The 25,213-nt window shown below is 45.4% G+C and overlaps 1 protein-coding gene across 1 annotated transcript; it reads right to left on the bottom strand.

The window, feature by feature from the left end:
* Positions 1–265: 265 nt before the first annotated feature.
* LOC114912039 (uncharacterized) lies at positions 266–24,982 on the bottom strand. Its single transcript, XM_029256886.1, has 2 exons — positions 21,132–24,982; positions 266–286 (listed from the first exon to the last, which is right to left on the bottom strand). Exons 1-2 carry the CDS (start codon positions 24,795–24,797, stop codon positions 266–268), a joined length of 3,687 nt encoding a protein of 1,228 aa, XP_029112719.1. The 5' UTR covers positions 24,798–24,982.
* Between the last annotated feature and the right edge of the window lie 231 nt (positions 24,983–25,213).

Raw genomic sequence — 25,213 nt, 5'->3', positions numbered from 1 at the left:
CTCAAGTTGTTAATGGTCCTACTCATTCCCATAACCATACACTCGATCTTGTCACAACTTACGGTGTAGATCTTCATCATGTTAATATTATTCCTTTAAATGAGGCTATTTCCGATCATTACCTGTTAACCTTTGATCTATACCTGCTGGTGCCGTCTTGATGAAAATACTACTACCAAAATTGTTGATTATATTAGAAGCTCTGATTTTGGAACAAGCGTAGATATTGATCAAATGGCTTTTGATTATAATTCGGTGGTAAAATTCACCCTAGACTCTGTGGCTCCTGTGGGAGGAAGAAGGGAGTCAGTTCAGCAAGACACTCAGATTGCAGAAAAGTTCATTTATTCATGTGCGCACACGGGAGAATCTACTAGAGAGAGTCACACCTTAGCAGCTAAGCAAGCAGATATTTACACACAATTTAGGACAGTTCTTCGCAAGCATGGGTGAGATACATGTATTGTTTCATCATTCCAAAAAGGTCAGGGTGCCCCTCAATCTCCCATCTTTTCATAAACCATTCCCAGCCATCGCCAGTGTTATCTCTTTTATTACGCACAGTTCCACAGGAACTACATAAATCTGTGTTCCCTCCATATCTTATGAGAACAGGCTGACACAGAAAGGGACGAACTGGCACCAAACTGCTGCCTGGAATGTGGCTCTTTCTTGCATACACCGTTTCAGTTATTAGGCATTCTAGCATATCGGCATAGCAAGGCTGTAAAATCAAATTTTCATTCCACACTCCACCAAACACTAAACTTATTCGAACTGTAAGAAACTCACTGTGATTCAATTCAATTCAATTCAATTTATTTTTACAGAGCGCTCTTCTCATGCAGTGACACAGAGTGCTTTAACACAAGCATAAGGCAAGAACAACAGATACAAACAAAGAAGACAGTCAACTACTGGCTACCATAATAAAGTACTTTTATAGAGTTACAAGTATGCCTACTGGCCACTGGGGAAAGGAACAAAAACTCCCAACTGAAGGTTGACATGGCACCGGCGCAAGGCGGCATGTTGATTGCTTCTCCTCGCAGACTTGTTAGTTTAGTGTATATTATTTTGTTTGTGTCACTATCCCTCCAGCCAGTTTACTCTCTTATTACTTACGACCACGAAAGACTTCTGCAAATACGTGAAGCGGTGCGATTAGACGCAATTCTTAGCGCTAGAGAGCTGAACTCGCTACCTTCGCTCTGCCATGAACAGCATCATGACAGCAACCCACCTGGGACCACTCAGAAGATGCGAGCTCGGAAACAGGGCCGCAGGGCCGGCATACAGGTGAGAGCAAAACGCCGCGGGCTACGACCTCCGATGCCCAGCATTTTTCTGTCCAACATTCAGTCTCTGGACAACAAATTGGACGATCTCAGAGGGCGACTTAAATTCCGAAGAGACCTACAGAACTGCCGTGTTTTCTGCTTTACAGAGACGTGGCTCACCGACAGCACGCTGGACCACGCGGTCCAGCCCAAGGGCTTCTCAATTTACCACGCAGATCGGACTGATTCTTCGGGGAAAAAGAGAGGAGGGGGTGTATTCTTTCTTATTAACGACGCATGGTGCACGAATGTAGAAGTGATTGCACAGAACTGCACTCCGGACCTCAGATACCTCCTGGTCAAATGCCGACCGTTCTACCTGCACAGGGAGTTCTCGGCTGTGCTCATGGCTGTAGTCGACATCCCACCCCAAGGGAACACACACAGCGCTCTGAATGAACTGTACTATGTCGTCACTAAGTACGAGAACAAGCACCAAGATAGGCTGTTCATTATCTCTGGGGACTTTAACCCCACCATTCATCCATCCATCCATCCATCTTCCTCCGCTTATCCGGGACCGGGTCGCTCCAAGCAGAGCCCCCCATACTTCCCTCTCCTTGCACACCTCCTCCTGCTCCTCTGGGGGAACCCCAAGGTAGTCTCTCCAACGTGTCCTGGGTCTGCCCCGAGGCCTCCTCCCAGTGGGACAAACCCGGAACACCTCACCAGGGAGGCGTCCAGGAGGCATGCGGAACAGGTGCCGGAGCCACCTCAACTGGCTCCTCTCGATGCGGAGGAGCAGCGGTTCTACTCTGAGCTCCTCCCTGGAGACTGAGCTCCTCACCCTATCCCTAAGGGTACACCCAGCCACTCTGCGGAGGAAACTCATTTCTGCCGCTTGTATCCGCAATCTCATTCTTTCGGTCATGATCCAAAGTTCATGACCATAGGTGAGGGTAGGAACATATATCGACTGGTGAATTGAGAGCTTCGCCTTACGACTCAGCTCCTCCTTCACCACAACAGACCGGTACAATGACCGCATTACTGCGGACGCCGCACCGATCCGTCCATCAACCTGCCGCTCCATTTTTCCCTCACTCGTGAACAAGACCCCGAGATAATTAAACTCCTCCACTTGAGGGAGCAACTCCCCCCTTACCCGGAGGGTGCAATCCACCTTTTTCTGACTGAGAACCATGGCCTCGGATTTGGAGGTGCTGATTCTCATCCCCGCCGCTTCGCACTCGGCTGCAAACCTCCCCAGTGCACGCTGTAAGTCTTGATTCGATGAAGCCAACAGGACCACATCGTCCGCAAAAAGCAGAGACGAGATCTCGCGGCCACCAAAACAGACACCCTCCGTTCCCTGGCTGCGCCCAGAAATTCTGTCCATGAAGATAATGAACAGAATCGGTGACAAAGGGCAGCCCTGGCAGAGTCCAACATGCACCGGGAACAGGTCTGACTTACTGCCGGCAATGCGAACCAAGCTCCTGCTCCGGTCATACAGGGAACGAACAGCCCGTAGCAGCGAGCCCTGAACCCCATATTCCCGAAGTACCCCCCACAGAATGCCACGAGGGACATGGTCGAATGCCTTCTCCAGGTCCACAAAACACATATGGACTGGTTGGGCAAACTCCCATGAACCCTCCAACACCCTAGTGAGGGTATAGAGCTGGTCCAGTGTTCCACGTCCAGGGCGAAAACCGCATTGCTCCTCCTGGATCCGAGGTTTGACTATTGGTCGGATTCTCCTCTCCAGTACCCCGGCATAGACTTTCCCAGGGAGGCTAAGGAGTGTGATCCCCCTATAGTTGAAACACAATCTTCGGTCCCCCTTCTTAAAAAAAAAAGGACCACTACCCCGGTCTGCCAGTCCAGAGGCACCGTTCCCGAGCTCCACCCAATGCTGTAGAGGCGTGTCAACCAAGACAGCCCCACAACATCCAGAGACTTGAGAAACTCGGGGCGGATCTCATCCACCCCCGGAGCCTTGCCACCGAGGAGTTTTTTGACTACCTCAGCAACTTGAGCCAGGGTAATGGACGAGTCCCCCTCCGAGTCCCCAGCCTCAGCTTCCTCTATGGAAAGCGTGTCGGAGGGATTGAGGAGATCCTCAAAGTACTCCTTCCACCGCCCGAGGACATCCTCAGCCGAGGTCAGCAGCGCACCACTTCCACTGTAAACAGTGTTGGCAGAACACCGCTTCCCCCTTCTGAGTCACCGGACGGTTTGCCAGAATCTCTTTGAGGCCGACTGAAAGTCTTCCTCCATGGCCAAACCAAATTCCTCCCAGGCTCGAGTTTTTGCCGTGGCGACTGCCAGAGCAGCGTTCCGTCTGGCCCGCCGGTACCCGTCAGCTGCTTCAGGAGTCCCACGAGCCAGCCAGGCCCGATAGAACTCCTTCTTCAGCTTGACGGCATCCCTTATCTCCGATGTTCACCACCGTGTTCGGGGATTGCCGCTGCGACAGGCGCCAGAGACTTTATGGCCGCAGCTCCGAACCGCTGCCCCGGCAATGGAGGTGTGGAACATAGTCCATTCGGACTTAATGTTCCCCGTCCTCCTCGGGACCTGGTTGAAGCTCTGTCGGAGGTGGGAGTTGAAGACCTCTCTGACAGGGGCCTCCGCCAAACGTTCCCAACAGACCCTCACTATGCGTTTGGGCCTGCCAGGTCTGTCCGGCTATTTCCCCCGCCATCGAATCCAACTCACCACCAGGTGGAAATCAGTTGACAGCTCAGTCCCTCTCTTCACCCAAGTGTCCAAGACATATGGCCGAAGATCAGAAGAAACGACTATAAAGTCGATCATCCACCTCCGACCTAGGGTGTCCTGGTGCCAAGTGCACTGATGGACACCGTTATGCATGAACATGGTGTTCGTTATGGATAAACCGTGACTAGCACAGAAATCCAATAACAACTCACCGCTCGGGTTCAGATCAGGGAGGCCGTTCCTCCCAATCACACCCCTCCAGGTGTCACTGTCGCTGTCCACGTGGGCGTTAAAGTCCCCCAGTAGAATGACAGAGTCCTCAGTGGGAGTGCTTTCCAGCACGCCCTCCAGGGACTCCAAAAAGGCCGGGTACTCTACACTGTTGCTAGGCGCATAAGCACAAACGACAGTGAGAGACCGTTCCCTGACCCGAAGGCGCAGGGAGACGACCCTCTCATTCACCGGGGTAGACTCTAACACATGGCGGCTGAACTGGGGGGCTATTAATAAGCCCACACCCACCTGCCGCCTCTCACCCTGGGCAACGCCAGAATAGTGGAGAGTCCACCCTTGGTCGAGAAGAGTGGTTCCAGAACCCAAGCTGTGAGTGGAAGTGAGCCCGACTATATCTAGACGGTATCTCTCAACCTCCCGCACCAGCTCAGGCTCCTTTCCCGCTAGTGAGGTGACATTCCAAGTCCCAAAAGCCAGAGTTGGCGCCCGAGGTTTGGGTCAGCCGGGCACTCGGCCCCGACCACCGCCCAAATCACAACGCACCGGCCCCTTATGTCTTCTCCAGCAGGTGGTGAGCCCACCGAAGAGCGGCTCCACGTCATGGCTTCAGGCTAAGCCCGGCCAGGCCCCGTGGGCATAGACCTGGCCACCAGGCGCCGCCACCCCCCCCCAGTCCTGGCTCCAGGGTGTGGCCCCAGTGACCCCATACCAGGCGGGTTGAACGAGATCCTTGATTTAGTACTCATAAGGGGATTTTGTGCGCAGGAAATAAAAGAGCATATTTCTCAAAGCAAATATTCAGTAAATAAGTCTTGAAAAGCAACAAAAAACCCCAAGCACCTGGTCCTAATAAGCCCATAAGAGGAGCCAGTCCACCACCATCACTTTGTGGAATCTCTCCTGAGACAACTATACCCTCTGCGCTCTCGTATCCTTGTTTCATGACTGTTCTCTAACGTCCTCCAGCCCAGCTCTTCGATTACTTGAATCTGACCACCTGCTTTGTCCCTCGACCACCAGTTTGGATCCTCGATACCACCCTGCTCGCCAACTGACAGACCATTTGCCTTTTCCTGACCATGAGCACCTGTCTGATTCCTCTGTTCTGAATAAAAGATCCTGCATTTAGGTCCAACATCCTTCGTGTCCTCTGTTCCCCATAATATGAACAAGCAGAGGACACCAGGGCTGCATCCACACTTCCATAAAATAGTACCCACAAATAATGTTGTTTAGTATGTTCAGATGGGAATCATTTCTTTTAAAAGTTGTGACTGTATGAGGAGAAACATTCATATTAAACAAAAGTCTCCAGGACTGCTTCGACTCCGTGGACTGGGACATGTTAGGAAACTCATCCTCCAATCTGGACAAGTATGCCATAGTAGTCACAGACTTCATTGCGTAATGTGTAAATGTCTGCATACCACATAAAACAGTCTGCTCATTCCCCAACCAAAAACCGTGGATAACTGCCAAAATTCGGAATAAGATCTGCGTGTGAACTTGTGCGTTTCAGTCCGGAGACGCGGACGCGTATAAGAAGAGCAAGTACGAGCTTCGCAAAGCCATCGCCAGTGCGAAACGGGAATACAGCAGAAAGGTGGAATCAGAGTTTAAGATGCATGTAGGCTGTGGCAGGGAATCCAAACATTAACAGATTATAAACCACAGATGCGGATATTGACAGGTGCCGCTCTGTCTGTCTCTGACGAACTGAACGCGTTTTATGGCTGCTTCGAGTTCGAGCACAAAGACCCTCCGGTTGGGATCCCCACTGCACTGCATGATAATGCCAGTCTCACCATCTCTGTAGCACAAGTGAGAAAAACCTTTAGCCGTGTCAACATCCACAAAGCTGCTGGTCTGGACAGAATCTCAGGGCGAGTTTTAAAAACATGCAGTGAACACCTGGCTGCTGTGTTCACGGATATATTTAACACCTCCTTAAAAAGCTCAGCTGTACCCACCTGTTTCAAAAACACCACCATTGTCCCCCCTCCCAAGAGAAACAAAGTGAGCTGCCTTAATGACTATCGCCCAGTGGTACTGACCCCCATTGCAATGAAATGCTTTGAGAGGCTGGTGCTGGGACACATTAAGGACACCATCCCAGACACCTTCGACCCACTTCAGTTTGCCTACCGCCACAACAGGTCCACTGAAGATGCAATGTCACACACACTTCACACCATTCTGTCTCACCTGGATAAGTAAAAACTGCCATGCAAGGCTATTATTTGTGGATTATAGCTCAGCATTTAGCACTGTCATCCCAACCAAGCTGATCCACAAACTGCTAGGGCTGGGACTGAGTGCCACGTTGTGCAATTGGATCCTGGATTTCCTCACTAACAGAGCCCAGAGTGTGCAGATTGGCAGTAATAATTTCTCCCCACTGACCCTCCACAGGGAAGCATCCTGAGACTGGTGCTATATTTCTTGTTCACACATGACCATGTGGCCAGGCACAGATCCAACACCATCATAAAGTTTGCTGATGTTTTGCTGATGTGTAAAGTTTGCTGATGACCATTGTGGGTCTGATCACCAACAACGATGAGACGGCCTACAGAGAGGAGGTGAGGCTCCTGGCAGAGTGGTGCCAGGACAACAACCTGTCTCTAAATGTCAGTAAAACTAAGGAGCCGGTGATTGACTACAGGAAACAGGATACGGCTCATGCAACCATCTACATAGGATGCTACATTGTAGAGAGGGTCAACGGCTTCAGATTCCTAGGGGTCACCCTCACTGCCAAACTCACATGGACTGAGCACACAGCATCGACCATCAAAAAGGCCCATCAACGTCTCCACTTCCTCAGGCGTCTGAAGAAAGCATGGATGTCCACTACAGTCCTCACCACTTTCTACAGGTGTGCTGTGGAGTCCATCCTCACAGGATGTATTACATCCTGGTGTGGTAGCTGCTCCATACAGGACAAGAAAGGCCTACAGAGGGTGGTCAAAACAGCTCATGGAATCATCAGCACACAGCTACCAGCAGTCCAGGACAACCACAGCACATGCTGCCTTAGAAAGATCATAGTCACCCCGCACGGGCACTTTTCTCTTCTCTGCCATCTGCAAAGCAGCTCAGGTCTATTCAAACCCGCACTGCTAGGTACAGGAACAGCTTTTACCCCACTGCTGTAAGAGTATACAACACTAACCAGTGTGCCACCTTTAGTCACTAGAGTTGGACTGCTCCGCCCAAGCACATTGGTAAATTACACTGCCATTTTAAACATTCTCATTCTCATTTTCTCATTCTGAGTTCTCTGGCTGTCAACTGGTATTATTGTTATTACTGTTATCATTATTTATTGCTATTGCTGTTGCACTACTCACTGTCATTGTCATTGTTTTGTTTGTGCAGTATTTCTATTGTCTCTGTCTTTGTCCATAGTCTGGAAGAATTTCATGATACTTGTACATGGTACTGGTACCTATGACAATAAACTAAACTTGAACTTGAAGTCTGTTAAAAGTGCTCTCTGTCAGATATCTCTCTGGAACTGAACTGACACATAAACAATCACAGAAAATTCTGTTTTGTACCTCTGAGAACCATCACAAGTGTTTCATTAGTTTCTGAAATTTTGAATACATATCATATTAACATTTGGCTTATATGTTTCTTCAAAGCAACTTAGGGTATAAAGCTATTTACAATTATTTACCAGTTTATACAGCTGTGTACTTTTTCGTGTACCAGTTCAAGGTAAGTACCTTGATCAAGGGAACTATAGCAGGAGGTAAAAGTTAATCATTGCTCCTCTGTATCCAAAGGTGAAGGATCTGATCATTGCACTTCCTTCTCGCGGGGAGCCAGAGCCTAACCTGGCAACATAGGGCATAAGGCAGGAAGGTGAGGGGACAGAACCAGGACAGGACACCCGTCCATTGCAAGGCACCCCAAGCAGGACTCAACCCCAGACCCACTGGAGAGCAGGACCCAGGCAAACCCACTGCACCACCACGCCCCAATTCAGTTACATGTCACTTTAAGCAAATAACATATCTACTCAAACGGTTATTTAATCTATTGCTGAAACTGTAGCTAGTTTCTAGTGTCTCTAATATCTTGTCTACGCTTCAGTGTCTAACGTTTGTCTCTAGTTACAGTTTTAAATTGCGTGTCCTGAATAGCTTTCTTTTTGTATTTGTATTTATATTACATGTAAATATTTTTAGCATGTAGGGGGTGCGGTGGTGCAGTGGGTTGGACCGGGTCCTGCTCTCTGGTGGGTCTGGGGTTTGAGTCCCACTTGGGGTGCCTTGCGATGAACTGGTGTCCCGTCCTGGGTGTGTCCTCTCCCCCTCTGGCCTTATGCCCTCTGTTGCCGGGTAGGCTCCGGCTCCCCGCAACCCCGTATGGGACGAGCGGTTCAGAAAGTGTGTGTGTGTATTTTTAGCATTATGTATTTCAAAAGACTCTGGCCTGTGTACCGCACTGTCTTGCATTTGCACTTGTCTATTTGTAACATACACTGTATTGTAGAGTATGTTCTTTGTGGCATGGAGACCCAGAGAGAAACGGAATTTCACTCTCCTGTATGTCTAACACCTTTAGGTGAAGGCATTGACTTTAACTTTCAATTCAATTCAATTAATTTTTATAGAGTGCTCTTCTCACCAGTGCCACAAAGCGCTTTAACACAGGCATAAGGCAAAGAAAAAAAAAAAAAACTAATAGATCATATAAGAGACAAAAAAAAGAAACAAAGAAGACAGTTGACTAATGACTACCATAATCCAGTACTTTTATAGAGCTATAAGTATGCCTACTGGCCACAGAGGAAAGGAACAAAAACTCCCAATTGAAAGCTGAGGGAGGAAAAAAAACCTCTGGGGGTCCAAGAGCTAGTGGTTGCCCACTCCTCCTGGGCATTCTAGATTTAGTAACAATTGTAAGCCAGTTAACAAGTAATAACAATATTATTGCTATAAGGTATCTTGAATCCCCAGCTCAGCATGGAACGTCTCGTCCATCATGGTAGTTTGTCATCATCTTCAGTCAGCATGACTTGACTTTGACTTGACTGAATAAATATAAATATATAAAATGCAATATAATTATAATATAAATGATTTTTCTCTCATGTAAGATGTTCATTTAGCCAAAATGGTTGAGATAAGCTGAGAAATTTTAAGAAAGGATTGAAATGAGCATGACAGAATGTGAAAAATTGGTTTCATTCAGTTTTTTCTTCTTTGATTTTAGGTCTCCATAGCTTTCACTGCAAGTTTATCTATCTTTCTGTTAGTCCTAACATTGCCACTTGCCTATTTCTACTACATAAATTAAATGAATGGTCAACTGCATTAACATTGCATTTTAGGGATTTTAGATTATAAATGAGTAGGCAGTTTTGAGTTAAAAAGAGATCCCTGTTTAGTTTATGTGCATGAAGTTGCTGTGGTACAGTAAATTTGTGTTTACATTTGCATTTAATTAATTTGCCAAAGAGGAGGGTTGCAGTGGCGCAGTGGGTTGGACCGGGTCCTGCTCTCTGGTGGGTCTGGGGTTCGAGTCCTGCTTGGGGTGCTGTGTGATGGACTGGCACCCTGTCCTGGGTATGTCCCCTACCCTTCCAGCCTTACGCCCTGTGTTGTTGGGTTAGGCTCCGGCTCCACATGACCCCATATGGGACAAGCAGTTCAGGCAGTGTGTGTAATTTGCCAAACACATAGTGACATACAACTCAAGCAAATAAGAGTCCATTTCACAACAGATTGAGTTTTAGATACTAATATTTAACCTTCAAAGCACAGTCAGGGTTTTGTTACCACCATTTTAACTGGGGAGGGGGGTGCGGTGGTGCAGCGGGTTGGTCCGAGTCCTGCTGTCTGGTGGGTCTGGGGTTCAAGCCCTGCTTGGGGTGCCTTATGATGAACTGGTGTCCTGTCCTGGGTATGTCCTCTCCCCCTCCAGTCTTGTGTGCTGGGTTGGGCTCCAGCTCCACGCAACCCCATATGGGACGAGTGGTTCAGATGGACTGTGAGAAACCTCTAAGTCCATTCATTTCTCCACGGATGGTCACTGAACCTGTCATCATACACCTCTTGTCATTTCTCAGTTCCACATATAGTCTTAAGACATGTATGTCTTAACCTGTTGTTTCTGGTTTATCTCAGTCTATCCAGTATCCCACAAATGTTTCAAATTCAAGTTTCATACTAAAAATGCTTATTGTGATCCCCAATCTAAAAGAAAATAAGAATAAGAAATCAATTAAAAAAGACTTTCTTTCTACAAATCTAGCATTAAGCACTAATAAGAAAATGAAATTCATTTACAGATTACTTGTTTTGCAGGAAAATTGCTAGGTATCAGGTGACATAGGTTGTATAAATACTTTTTATGTTTGATTCTAAACTGTCACTTCTAGTTGTTAAAAGCAGCTAATTGGTTATTATCATTCCTCACTGTGCAGAAACTGTAAGATAATTAAAGTCATTTTCATAATTTATATACTTCAAAGTATGGACAATTACTGAAATAGCACAAAAACATATCCTGCCAAGAGAAAGAGGAAAGACTGTTGAATATTTCCTGTTGTGCCATCTGTTCTGTCATATTTTCAAGCACACAATGCTTTCACACTCACCTTGCATGTTATCTGTCTTTCTTAACTTTTTCCACAGTGTCTGTTTTTACATTACAAGTTCAAAATCCACTTTCCTTTGAGGCTTGCTAGCACCATTACATTTTGCACTGAACACAAAAAACAAATTAGTATGGGTTATGTCTATTATTGTTGTTATCAGAGGCATGACAAAAAATTATAAAGCACAAACAGTTTTCAAAGCACGGCAGTGAAACAAATGAATGAAACCTTCTCAGGATAATAAAGCAGAGAATCTACAAGATACTTTCTGTAGAATATACTTGAGACCATGAGTGACTTAAATTACTTGTTATATTATGTTTTTAAGTTGTTTACCAACATTTTCCAGTTGTTTTTGAAAGCTGTTGATTATGTTGAAGTTTATAGCTTCCAACATAATGAAACTTTCATCAACGTTCTCTGCAAAATTCCATAAATGTGCATGGCTTTATTGAAAATCTACAAAGTGGCTGCCGACTACACTTTGATAAGTGTGACCGAGGAGGAGGTTATTTTTAGCAGAGCCATTGTTCAGCATCAGTCAAACAATTTCTGACTCCACAGAGCTGTAAAGATTGAGCTCTGCACAATCCTTAAAATGAGATTTAAAAAAAAAAAAATGGCCAAGTATCCTGGCGCATGCAATGAATTTAAGATGGTGGATGTTCATTCAGACACCTTTTACATTAAAGTGATAAAGTAACTGGGGGTGCAGTGGCGCAGTGGGTTGGACCACAGTCCTGCTCTCCAGTGGGTCTGGGGTTCAAGTCCTGCTTGGGGTGCCTTGCGATGGACTGGCGTCCCGTCCTGGGTGTGTTCCCTCGCCCTGTGTTACCGGGTAGGCTCCGCGACCCCGTATGGGACAAGCGGTTCTGAAAATGTGTGATAAAGTAAGTGTGGTGTTTGGCATTGGTGTGCCACAAGTTGGCATTCAAGGTTTTGCGATGCAATTAGAGAGATAATAGAGAAGAAGAAGAGAGAGGATGTGCATGTGGTGATGCTGACTTGGTGTGTTCCATGCTTGTTCATTTTCATTATCAAAATCTTTGAATAATAATTCTCCTGCTTCCCTTGTCTACTAAAGACACAACAAAATTGGTGACGAGGACGTTTTTTTCTACAGATTACTGAGGATGGCGTCCGTGAGTGCTTTGTGTCCACGTCTTTTTTTGCCTTGTCCGGGTGAGCTCGCCGTGCTGCTAGTAATGTGGTTGAAAATGTTTAACCAGATGCTTGTCATTGATGCAAACGGACGTTCTTGGTCGGAAGCAAGAAAATGGACTTTGCTCCATAACTGCCTCGGAACCGAATGTCAGAGATTGTTTTATACATTGCCAAATACTGGTGATGATCTGGCTGCTGCGATTAAAGCTTTGGAAGACCACTTCACTCCAAAACGAAATGTGGTTGTGGAACGATATGCTTTTAGAAAACGTGCGCGGGGAACTGGAGAAACAGTAGTACAGTACATTGCTGCTTTGAGAGATTTGGCTAGTACTTGTGACTTTGCTGATAAAGTGAATGATATGCTGCTTGACCAGCTAGTGGAACATGTTGCTAATCCTCGTATCCGCAAAGGATTATTACTGGAATCTAACTTGACACTAGAGACTGCAATTACAATCGCCACGCAGCTAGAGCTAGTTGATGCCCAGGCGAAAGCGATGTGTGCAAGCAGCTCTGCTCTGGTACAAGCTGTACGCACTACTCCTGCACCTGGACGACAGCGTCCCAAAGCCAACTCCAACGGACGTGCCTCAATAAAGATGTTTGCTCCTGCTCCATCAGTTTGGACATACTTCCATTGTGGCTCCGATGGAAGATCTTGCAAATGCACAGAACTGCCCCGCTGCATCTGTTAAACGTAGGACCTGCAATAAAGTTGGACATTTTACGAGAGTTTGCCGTTCTATGCCTGCTCGTAACTGAAGCAATTGAATTACCGGAGGTTTGTATTCTTCACCTGTCTGGACCAACGGATCATCTGCTGTGTTATGTGGCCATAAAAGTTTTGCCTGCTGCTGCACCCGTGTCTCTTCCACTCACAGTCAACTCTGGTTCCACAGTGTCCATTTTGCCAAAACAAGTGTATGAGCAGTATTTTCAGACAATGCCCTTACAGCCTCCTACTGTCCGTTTGCTTACTTATTCAGATGATCCAATTTCAGTGCTAGGCTGCTTACCTGAAACAGTGTCAAAATATGGTCTAACTTGTCCTGCTCACTTCTTGATCATCACTGATGACTCAGCCTTGCTAGGCATGGACTTGATTATAGGACTTAAGGTTCAGTTTGATGGACACACGGTGCTGCCTCCACCACACTCTGCTCCAGTTAGTACCCTTTCTACCCCTCCATCACAGCATACTGCATTGGGCTGTGTGAGAAACTTCACTCATAAGGTTAAAATATCTGACTCTGTGCCTCCTGTCAGGCACAAATTGCGTCACTTGCCTTTCTCTGTGAGGGATGCTGTTTTTGCAGAATTTGACTGACCTCTGTATGCAGGCATCATTGAAAAGATAGATTCATCACCGTGGGTCTCTCCAATTGTAGTGGTCCATAAGAAAACAGGGGGAATTCGTATGTGTGTGGATTTGCGAGGGCCCAATAAGGCAATTATAGTGGATAGCTACCCATTGCCACATATGGAAGAGATGATGACACTACTGCAACGTGCGCCTATGTTTTCAACGATAGACTTAGAAAGTGCATATCATCAGGTACCTCTCCATGAAGACAACAGGGACCTCATAGCCTTTATCACACACAAGGGTCTTTTCAGGTTCTGTAGGGTTATGGCTTGGCTTCTGATCCGTCTGCGTTTCAGAAGATGATGGCTGTCATTCTTGAGGGACTCCAAAATGTTGCAAATTATCTGGATGACATCATCGTGTGGGGAAACTCGCTAGAGGAGCATGATCAAGCTCTGAAGGATGTGCTGCAACAACTCGAAGATGCTGGATTGCTGTTGAATGAGTCAAAGTGTCACTTCAGAAAGCTGAGCTTGAGATTCTTAGGGCACACAGTGACTGCACAGGGTATTCAGCCAGACCAGGAACACCTTTCTGCAATAATCAATGCACCTGTGCCAGCGGATGCTGTTCAGTTGTGTTCTTTGCTGGGTCTTTTTTCTTGGTATGATGAATTCATTCCCAATTTTGCTTCTGTAGCAGCACCTTTGCATGCATGCTTGCAGAATGGCAGTGGGTTTTGCAGCTGAAGACAGCTTGGTTGCAGTCAAACAGCTTCTTGTGAACAGTCCTGCTCTAGTACTGTTTGACCCTGACCTGCCAACTGTCATCTCCACTGATGCGTCTGATTATGGCTTGGGTGCTGTCTTCTCACAGATACACGTTGATGGTCATGAACGGCATGCAGTGTAGCATGGTAAATCTGAAGAAAGTCATTCACTGTTTCTTGCCATGGTGCTGATTGTATGATGGCTGAGTGAATCGCACTTTTAAGCACACGGTGGAAGCGTTCAATAGCTCCATTGATGCTTTTGATGCTCCATTGATTGCTTTTGCATCCAGAACACTAACTCCAGCTGAATGGAAGTATTCCACTGTGGAGAAAAAGGCTTTGGCGTGTGTTTGGGCCATTGAAAAGTGGAATACATACTTATGGGGTCGCAGATTTACCTTGCGGACTGACCATCAGGCGTTAACTACGCTGCTGATTACGAAAGGGACCAATAGAGCTGGCATGCGCATAGCAAGGTAGGCAGCTTGGTTGCTTTGCTTTAACCACGTTGTTCAATACCGTGCCCGATCCGACAATGACACTGCAAATTGTTTGTCTCACCTGCCTTTGCCTTGTCCTTCCCCTGAGCAAGACACCAAACCTGAGTTGCTGTCCAGTGTTCTGACCGCCGTCTCACAGGAAGAATTTTCTGCTGTTTCGGCTCGCTGTTCTGAACTCTCTGCTCTGTGTACACAAATGGCGCATGGTTGGCCACCTTCTCCTGCTGCTTTGGAGTCTGTGCTACGTCCGTGCTACAAACTTTGGCATGATTTCGGTGTGCAAGATGACTTTGTGTTTAGAGGTTCGCAGCTAGTGGTACCTATGGAACTCCGTGAGACGCTAGTTCGTATTGTGCATGAAAGTCACCAGGGACTTGTGCGACTGAAACAACGCCTGCGTGAACTCTGTTGGTGGCCTCAAATGGATGTGCTCATGGCAGAGAAAATTGCTACTTGCCAGTTGTGTCTTTCTTCGAACACCACAGCCAAACCTTCCGTTGCACCTCTCCAGCCTGTTCCTTTGCCTTCTGCACCTTGGGAAAAACTGGCGGTAGACATCGTAGGCCCTTTTGAGACAGCTGTTTGGAATTGCTGATATGCCTTGATGCTCATGGATTATTATAGTAAGTGGCCTGAAGTTGCCTTTACTGCATCTGTGGCAACAAAGCAAGTGACTGCTTTTCTTGTCTCTATTTTCAGTAGACATGGAAATCCAAGGACACTAGTGACCTTCGCCTGAGTTCGCTGCGTTCTTGAAAGACAGGGACATTCAGCATGTCCTTACATCGGTGTATCATCCGGCTGAAAATGGAGCTATTGAACGCTTCCACCGTGTGCTTAAAAGTACGATTCACTCAGCCATCATACAATCAGCACCATGGCAAGAAACAGTGAATGACACACACACTTTCAGAACCGCTTGTCTCATACGGGGTCGCGGGGGAACCGGAGCCTACCCGGCAACACAGGGCGTAAGGCCAGAGAGGGACGGGACGCCAGTCCGTCGCAAGGCACCCCAAGCGGGACTCGAACCCCAGACCCACCGGAGAGCAGGACTGTGGTCCAACCCACTGCGCCACTGCACCACTGCGCCCCCCCTACAGTGAATGACTTTCTTTAGATTTACCATGCTACACCGCATGCTATGACAAGTGTCTCACCCTTTGAATTGCTTCATGGCCGGAAAATGCGCACTCGCCTTAATGTTCTCCCGCCTCCACCTTCTGGTTATGAAACTCGATTTGATTGCACACATTGCGTGCGTCATTCTTCTTTTTGAGAAGGGAATAAAGTGTGCATAAAGAAACCAGTAAATGTCCCAAAGGCTCATCCTAAATTCACTCCCCCGGTTGAGGTTAGGAAACAAGTTGACCCTTATACCTACCTCTTGGATGACGGAAGGAAATGGCATGCTTCATACCTCGCACCAGTCCTGAGGAATGCTCCAGATACTGGACAAACTGCCACTGTTGGAAACTCGCTTTCATCTCACACACCCTGGTCTGAAAATCCCGTGCCTTCGGATGCTTGTTTGCGTGAGAAACTCCAATGGCACAAGCCGGGTTGGCTAAAGGACTATGTACACTAGTTACAGAATTAACATGGACATTTAAGTACTATTGAAATGTTCTGAGCTGCTGAAAAATGTTAAAAATTTTGTTACAAGCTACTGGCATTCTTTCAGTGCATTTCCATATGCATCTGAAGTGGTTGCTTGATAGCTAATGTACTGATTGCCTTTCCTATTGCATGTACTGTTTGTCATTAAAGGAAGAGGGGGATATGTGGTGTTTTGCATTGGCGTACCGCTAGTTGGCGTTCGAGGTTTTGCGATGCAATTAGAGAGAAAGTAGAGAAGAAGAAAAGAGAGGATGTGCACGTGGTGATGTTGACTTGGTGTGTTCCTTGCTTGTTCGTTTTCAGTATCAAAATCTTTGAATAATAATTCTTCTGCTTCCCTTGTCTACTGAAGACACAACAGTAACAATGTTTGAAGAAAATACAATACATACTACAGAAAGAGTACTCTTATTTAGAGACATGTGTGAGGTTGAGTCAAACATCAGGAATTATCTTTTAACTTTTAAAATAAGCTTTATTGCATCTATACAGTGTACAACATTACATTTTTGCCTTAACCTCATATTATGTGCATATCTAATTAATATCAGTGTGGATGTGGAAATCAGAATAAGGCAACATATAAAAAGGTGTAACTGATGACACTTTAATAAAATTTTTAATTGACATTCACATTTCTGATTTAGCAGGCACTTTTCTCCTTGATGCACATTTTCTGAGAAGTGATGCACATCTCAGAAAAAAATACAATGAGTGCATTACTTTAACAGACAGAGATATCTGGATGCAAACACATCACTCTGGAGTACAGCCAGTTTATCACATTCCACCACATGAACATGTACACATCACACACATAGCTGTATATAGGTGTCATGCCCATGACCAAACCTCAGATGCAAAAGGGTATAAAGGGTGTCACTCCACCGTTTCCAAGTTGCGGAATCTTTCTGAGACAACCCTCCCCTCTGTGCTCTGAAACATCCACTTAGCCTTGCCTGACATTCTCCTTGCATCTCCCTTCCTTGTTCTCCTGTTCCAACTCCTTGTCCCTGAAATGTGTCTGCCACGGCTTCAACATTCGCCTTACCTGAGGGCCACAATCTTCCTCCAGTACAACATCTGCACCTCGAGTTTTGGACCAATGCCCACCCCCGACCACTAGACTTGCTTAGCCCCTCCATCACTGAAACAAATGATCCTACAATTGGGTCTAACCTCTTGTGTCCCGCTCATGTTCATCACAAAAAGGTTTATCCATTATTCAATGAATGGATATTATTAAACACAGTTTACAGGGCTCCAATAACATCCCTTGAATTAGACTAATGGCCTGAAAAAAGAAAACATGATAGGAATACTATCTGTTGCCTTGGTGAGGGTTACATATTTGTAAACAGGTTGTTCCCTCCTGCCAGTCTGGTCAAATATCAACTCCAGGGGGCGTAGATTTGCAGCTCAGTATTGCTGTTAATCTTTACAGTCACCAAGAGGATTTTGCTCATTAATGTGACAGAGGCCATTATTGTGATGCTGTTACCCTCACCACACACACACCTTTACTACCTGGTCAAGCAGTGCTGGTGAAAGTGAATTTTGAGGGAGCAGATGCAGGTAAATGAATGTCATATATTAGGACAATGTGCTGAGACCAACTTGTTGTTAAACAATGAACGTGGGTGGAGGAATCCCCAAAGCTGTGTTTCTGGTGAAAAGGTGATTCTAAATTGCTCATATTCTGATTTATGTCTGTGTTATAGATGGTGATGACTGTAGAGAGTTGTGTAAGTCTTGGATAAAATTGTTAGCAAAATCATTGCATGTCATTTTGGAGATAAATGTAAGCAAGTTTAAAATGCAAATTTGATTACTGAGCTCTTTCCAGTGATACTATAACCTGTCACATTCTCTGTAAACTGTACACGTCTGTAATGTATACTTGTCCACACAACTAAAGGCACCCAGCTGATATGTGTCCATTTACAGTAAAAATTATTTTTTTTAGTGAAATTGTTGTTCACTATGTTTGAGAGTGCTACGTCTTTTTTATTTTAAATGAATGTCATATGCAGAAAATAAGGGTATTTCCTGCTGGCCACACATGGCTCCATAATTCATGTCAGCTTAATCCTGTGTCCTGTTTTGACTGGTTGATGATGCGGACTTTCTGCGCAATCCTTCAAAAACACTGCTTTAAAGCTCCTCTCTGCTTTTGCAAATTGATGTCTGTTGTAGAGGGACAGATCCCTATTAATCTTCTTAAACCAAATGTAATTGCTCTCTCCTACCTTTTACCCTGTGTGCACCATAAAGGCTTTTATTTTCCTTTTCCATGTTAAAGAAAAAAAATCATTGGCCTTTTTTTAAAATTCTTTTGTTTTACTATACAAGTGTGAAAGATCAGTTATAATGTTGTTTTTAATTTTTTTTGAAAATGTAATGCAAGACTTCAGACATATGTATTTGTCCAGAGTAGGATTTTAATTGCTGTCTATGCTGTCTATCAATCATCATATGAACTGTCACAGGGTGAGAGATTACTTTCTGAAAACGTGCATTTTACGGCTGAAAATTTGTATTTTGTAATTTTTGCAAATGCTAAAGTAACCTTTTTATTTGTCTTGTAGGCCAGAATAACTGGTGTAAGCAATTTTTTGTAAAAGTAATTTTTGAGCTTCCAAAATATTTTCTCATCTTTTTGTTACTTGTAGGAAAAAAAAAAAAAAGGGGAAGGGGGTGATATTTGGAACTTTTTTTTTTTTTTTTTTTTTTTTTCTGATTTTTTTGTTAATTTTCCTGAGTATGTAGTGAGGGAAGACATTTGGTTTTGTTCATAATTCTGTTTAAACAAGAAGGTGCATGGTCGATTGATCTTTAGGCATGCAATGATGGATAGTATTATGTTTACTAATTTCAGGTTTAATTACTGCACAGTCCTTTAACCTGAAGAGTGGCGGTCAAGCTCTGGGTTGTTTTTCTAGATCTCTGTCCATTTGTATTTGGATTTGCATTGTCTTTCTCTGCACTGATTCAGGTATCCTTAAGCAATGTTTTTTTTTTTTTAATGAGGGGTTTCTTTAAAAACCATATTTTTTGTGCCATCAACCATGCACCTTCTTATTTAAAGAGAATTATATACAACAGCAGATGTCTTATTACCTCAATGTAAACTAAATCCACACACTGCATTTTCTAAATGCACACCACTTTGGAGAAAAGCATATGCTAAATGAATAAATATAAATGTAAAATGTAAAAACTGGAAATTCAAAAGGGGATTTAATTAAAAAAATGAATAAATACTTTGTTCTTCTATATTGAGTTTGAGAACTTTTTTGACTTCTAGAACAATTAAATAACTTACCTATTATGGATGACAGACACTCCCATAGAAAATCATAAACTGCCCATAATGCCCCACTCTTTTATTTATTTTTATATTTTTATTTTTTATAAAGGAGGCGCAGTGGGTTGGACCGGGTCCTGCTCTTCTGTGGGTCTGCGGTTCGAGTCCCGCTTGGGGTGCCTTGTGACGGACTGGCGTCCCGTCCTGGGTGTGTCCCCTCTCCCTCTGGCCTTACGCCCTGTGTTACCGGGTAGGCTCCGTGACCCCGTATGGGACAAGCGGTTCTGAAAATGTGTGTGTGTATTTTTTATAAAGCACTCTTCTCAGCAGTGACACAGAGCGCTTTAACACAGGCACAAGGCTGGACAAGTTGTGGGCACTGATTCGGACCCAGAGGGAGTACCGGGACAGCAGCATTTTGTGCTTTACGGAGACATGGCTGCAACCGGACTTCCCGGAACACAGTGCCTCCATACCCGGCTTCAGGACGGTTCGGGCGGACAGAGACGTCAGGCTGAGCGGTAAGAAGAAGGGCGGTGGGATTGCAGTGTTTGTGAATGAACGGTGGTGCAATCCCGGACATTTTACTGTGAAGGAACGTTTCTGCTCGCCGGACACCGAACTCCTAGCTTTGAGTATTCGTCCATATTATTTACCACGGGAGTTCTCCTCCGTCATACTGGTCGGGGTTTACATTCCACCATCAGCTGATGAGGCATCGGCATGTGACGCGGTACACACCACCATTGCTAGGCTACAGTCTCTCTAGTGTTCTCGTCAAGGTGTAACAACCGCAGACTAAACACCAAGCTAAACTCCATTCAAGATAAAGAGACGAGTCGTCGTTGTATTTTTTGAGACTTTACTGATGACTCCTTCACCAAGACATGGAGTGAAAACTATACCCAAAATACAAAAAAAATTAAAGAAAATCAATTTACAAAAATAGTCTGTATCATTATTTTACATAACAAAACATTATATACATGTGGCAAACATTAACATAACCATACAGCTTACATGTACATGTTCGTTTGTAAAAACATTCTTAGAACGTAAATTATTCTATATTTTTATAAAATAATTCTTAATATCCTATCTTTAAACTCTAAATAATAAATTCCAGTCACTTACGACATTGATTTCTCAGTCCTTAGCTGTGGATGCAATCAGATCCTTGTGCTTCTGGCCATGTGGCTTCCTCGCTTTTCCTGGTCTGACAACCGGAAGTGATGCGCTCAGCAAACAGGAAGTGATGCACAAAAAACAGGAAGTGATGTGCTCGGAAAAACAGGAAGTGACGCGCTCGGAAAAACAGGAAGTAATATACTCAATTTTAAACGAACTTTATCGTCGAACGAAAACGTTCCAAACCCCAAAAAATAACTAATAATGTCTTCTAGACATAACACTCCCCGCCTGACCTCGGTGAGGTCACTACCCATATGTATACCACAGGTCAACCTAAACATCTTCAGGGAGAAGTAAAACAACTTCTGTGATTGGTCTGCGAAATGTCTTCACAGTACCCTGCTCAACTGTTTTAACCTCGACTTGTCTAACATGACCATCGGTTCCAGAAAATGTGGAGCTTATTCTTGCCATAGGCCAACAATTGCGTTCGGCCTGCTTGTCTTTGAACAGGACCACATCTCCAACTTGCAAGTCTTTGCGATGGGTGGTCCATTTTTGTCTGCGCTGTAAATAAGGCAGGTATTCTCTGCGCCATCGTGTCCAGAATTGGTTTGCCAGTGCCTGTACTTGTTTCCACTGTTTAGTGTACATACCCTTCTCCGAGAAGTCACCAAGTGGTGGTGGAGCACCTGACTTTTGGGTGAGAAGCATGGATGGAGAAAGAACCTGAGGGTTGTCCGGGTCTGTAGAAACCGGTACTAATGGTCGCGCATTCATAATCGCAGCAACTTCCGCCATTAATGTAGAGAGAACTTCGTGGGTGAGGCGGGCATTTAGCAACATAGAGTTCAAGATCCTTCTAGCAACGCCTATCATTCTCTCCCAACTGCCACCCATATGCGAAGCATGAGGAGGATTAAACTCCCAAACACATTCTTTCTTGCTGAGGTATCTTTGTATTCCCGAATCCAGTTGGTTTTTATCCATTCCAAGTTCTTTGCTTGCGCCGATGAAGTTCGTGCCACAGTCGGACCTCAACTGCTTAGCTGGTCCTCTGATGGCGAAAAAGCGCCTAAGTGCATTTATGCAACTTGATGCATCCATAGACTCTATCAGCTCTATGTGTACTGCTCTAGAACTTAAACAGCTGAACATGATTGCCCATCTTTTACTTTCTGCGTGTCCTCCACGGGTCCTCCTAGCAGTAACCATCCACGGACCAAAAACATCTAGTCCGACATAGGTGAACGGTGGGCATATTTGGAGACGCTCTGTAGGTAAGTCTGCCATGAATTGTTCCGCAACTTTACCTCTAAGCTTCCTGCACGTCACACAGTTATGAATGACTGTGTTGATGAGCCTTTTGCCACCCAAGATCCAGTATCCTGCTGCTCGTATGGCTCCCTCCGTGAAGTGGCGTCCCTGATGTTTCACTTGCTCATGGTGATGGCGTGTCAGCAGTAAGGCTACATGGCTGTTCTTAGGCAAAATCACAGGATGCCTTTCATTAGTTTCTAAGTCCGAATGTTGTAGCCGGCCTCCAATGCGAATCAAGCCATCAGTGATGATTGGGCTAAGCTTTTGGAGACAGCTATCCTTTGGAATGGGCTTTTTAGCCTGCAGAGCCACAAGTTCCTTTTGGAAGGCAGATCTTTGTGCAGCTTGGAGGATAACATTCATAGCTTGGTCAAGTTCCTCGGGTGAACGTGGTTGTTTACACCAGTGCCACCCTTTGCACGCCCTAACTTTGCCCGATTGTTTGCAGGATTTAGCTATGTGAGTCAGGCATGCAACAGCTCTAAGGAGTGAATGAAGACTAGAGAAGCGCTGGAAGCGATCTGGATTGAGTATGTTCTCCATCAGGTGTGTCCTGCAAGTTTTTATTTCTGGCCTGATTTCAATGTCCTTTTCCGGTTGTATTAAGTCAAATCTTTCACATGTGTGCTTGCTTTCTCCAGGGGTATTTCGTAGGAATGATGGTCCAAAGAACCAGGTTGTTTGCGCTAGACGAGAGGCGGGCAGGAATCTTGAAATGTGATCCGCGGGATTTTCTTCAGAGGGAACATAGTGCCATTGTTCTGGTTTGGAAGAGTGGCGTATAAGCTGAATCCTGTTGTGCACATAGACGTAGAACCTTTTAGTGGTATTATGGATGTATCCGAGTACTACCTTGCTGTCACTGTAGAAATTAACCTTATCAAACTTTACATCTAGCTCCTCTTGGATGAGGTCCGCCAACTCAACAGCTAAAACAGCCGCACAGAGTTCTAGACGTGGGATGGTAGGTTCGGATTTGGGTGTTAACCGTCCTTTAGCCATGACAAATCCGATCTCAGCGTGACCATCTTTTTGAACGGTCTTGAGATATGCAACGGCTCCAATCGCCTTTGTCGAGGCGTCTGCGAACACACTAAGCTCAATGTGCTCACTGTTGCAAAGTGACATGTCCGTATAGGTTCGTGGTATGTGCATCTGCTTGAGATCGTGAAGCGATTCGCACCATAAGTCCCACTTATCACGTTTTTCTTCTGGGAGAGGAGTGTCCCAATCGGAGAGGTCAGCAGTGAGCTCTCTAAGAAGGGCTCTCCCACAGACAGTGACAGGGGCCAGCAGACCTAGAGGGTCAAAAATGCTGTGTACAGTGGATAACACACCACGACGAGTGAAGGGCTTTGTAGCTGTTGATACAGAAAAGGTAAAGGTGTCTGTCGATATCTCCCACAGGAGGCCCAAACTGCGCTGGATGGATTGTGTCTCTCCGCTGAGGTCTAAGTCCTTGACAGTTGTTACACAGTCTTCTGGGGATAAGGCCTTTAAGACGTTTTGACTGTTTGTGGTGAACTTGTGAAGGCGAAGGTTTGATTCCGCTAGAGAGGCCTGTGTCCTTTTAAGCAGGCCAATTGCTTCGTGATCAGTTGGTACAGATATGAGACCATCATCGACATAGAAATGTCTTTCCACAAACTGAACAGTATCATCGCCATAATGTGGTGCACCTTCTCTAATGGCTCTTCTCAGCCCGTAGATGGCGACGGCAGGCGAAGGACTATTGCCGAAAACATGAACTTTCATTCGATAGTCAATGATGTTTTTGTTGATATCATTTTCTTCGTACCACAGGAATCTAAGAAAGTTTTGATGGTTCTCGCTTACCTCAAAACAGTAGAACATTTGCTGGATGTCTGCTAACACGGCTACTTTCTCCTTGCGAAAGCGGAGCAGAACACCGATCAACGTGTTGTTTAAATCTGGGCCAGTCAGTAATACATCATTTAGGGAGATTCCTTGGTATTGTGAGCTTGAATCGAACACCACCCTAATCTTGTCGGGCTTCCGAGGATGATATACTCCAAATGTAGGAAGGAACCAGCATTCCTCATTGTCCCTTAGTGGTGGTGCTACTTCAGCGTGTCCATTTTGAAAGATTTTGTCCATGAATGCAAAGTACTGTTTCTGCATTACGGGGTTCCGTTTGAGCATTTTCTGCAGTGACATGAATCTCTTAACAGCCTGCTCTTTATTGTTAGGAAGGTGCGGTCGTGGCTCCTTAAACGGGAGTGGTGCTACCCAGGTATTCTTACTGTTTCGGTAGACTTCAGTATCCATCTTTTCCATAAACATTGCATCTTCGATTGATGGAGCAGGTCTGTTGTCTTGATCAGTTCTGTTGAACACTGTTTTTCCTAGTGTTTCCTCTGTTATCTTAGGGGCTTGGTTGAGGTTGGGTAATGACTCCTTTATCTGCATGTAACTTGTGCATGGCCGGAAGATGGAGTGACGACCACTTTCCAGCGCGGTGGTCTTGAAGTTGCTGATGATTGGCTTATGAATGTTTCCTAGGCACACTTCTCCTATTACTACCCAGCCGAGGTCCAAACGTTGCGCAAACGGTGCATTGTGTGGCCCGTTTACCTGCTGTCTTACTTTGTGTAGTCTTAATACATCTCTACCCAGAAGAAGTAAGATCTCTGCATTCGAGTCAAGTTCTGGGAGATGTTTAGCAATATGTTGTAGATGGGGCTGATGAATCACAGCATTTGGAGTTGGAATCTCAGTGCGATTATTTGGGATGTCACTACACTCAATAAGTGGTGGAAGAGGAATTGCCACTTTGCCATCTATGGATTCGATCATGAATCCTTCAGCGCGTCTTCCAGCTGTTACAGCTAAACCTGCACAGGTTCTCAGTTGATATGAGGAAGGCTGACTTTTTATACCGAACAGGCTGAAGAACTCTGGTCTGGCCAATGAGCGGTTGCTCTGGTCATCTATTATCACATATGCATTTACCACTTTGTGGACAGCATCATGTGGGTATATTTTTGCAAGGCATATTTTTGCACATGAGCGGCTGAATTGTCCCTTGCCACATACCTCCGTGCAGCTTGAACTTATGACAGCTGTGTCTGCATTAGTGGTTTCAGCCTCCCCGCCGTCCACCTTTGGTGTTCGAGGGGCCTTTGATGATTGACTCGATGTGCCTGGATGCATGGCTGTGACGTGGTAGGTGGTGTCACACTCCAGACACTTTACAGATGCCTTACAGTCCT

Source organism: Scleropages formosus, chromosome 12, assembly GCF_900964775.1.
Source record: "Scleropages formosus chromosome 12, fSclFor1.1, whole genome shotgun sequence".
In the NCBI taxonomy this organism is placed as follows: domain Eukaryota; kingdom Metazoa; phylum Chordata; class Actinopteri; order Osteoglossiformes; family Osteoglossidae; genus Scleropages; species Scleropages formosus.
The sequence above is the reverse complement of the archived record's forward strand: the minus strand, read 5'-3'. Positions and strand labels throughout refer to the sequence as shown.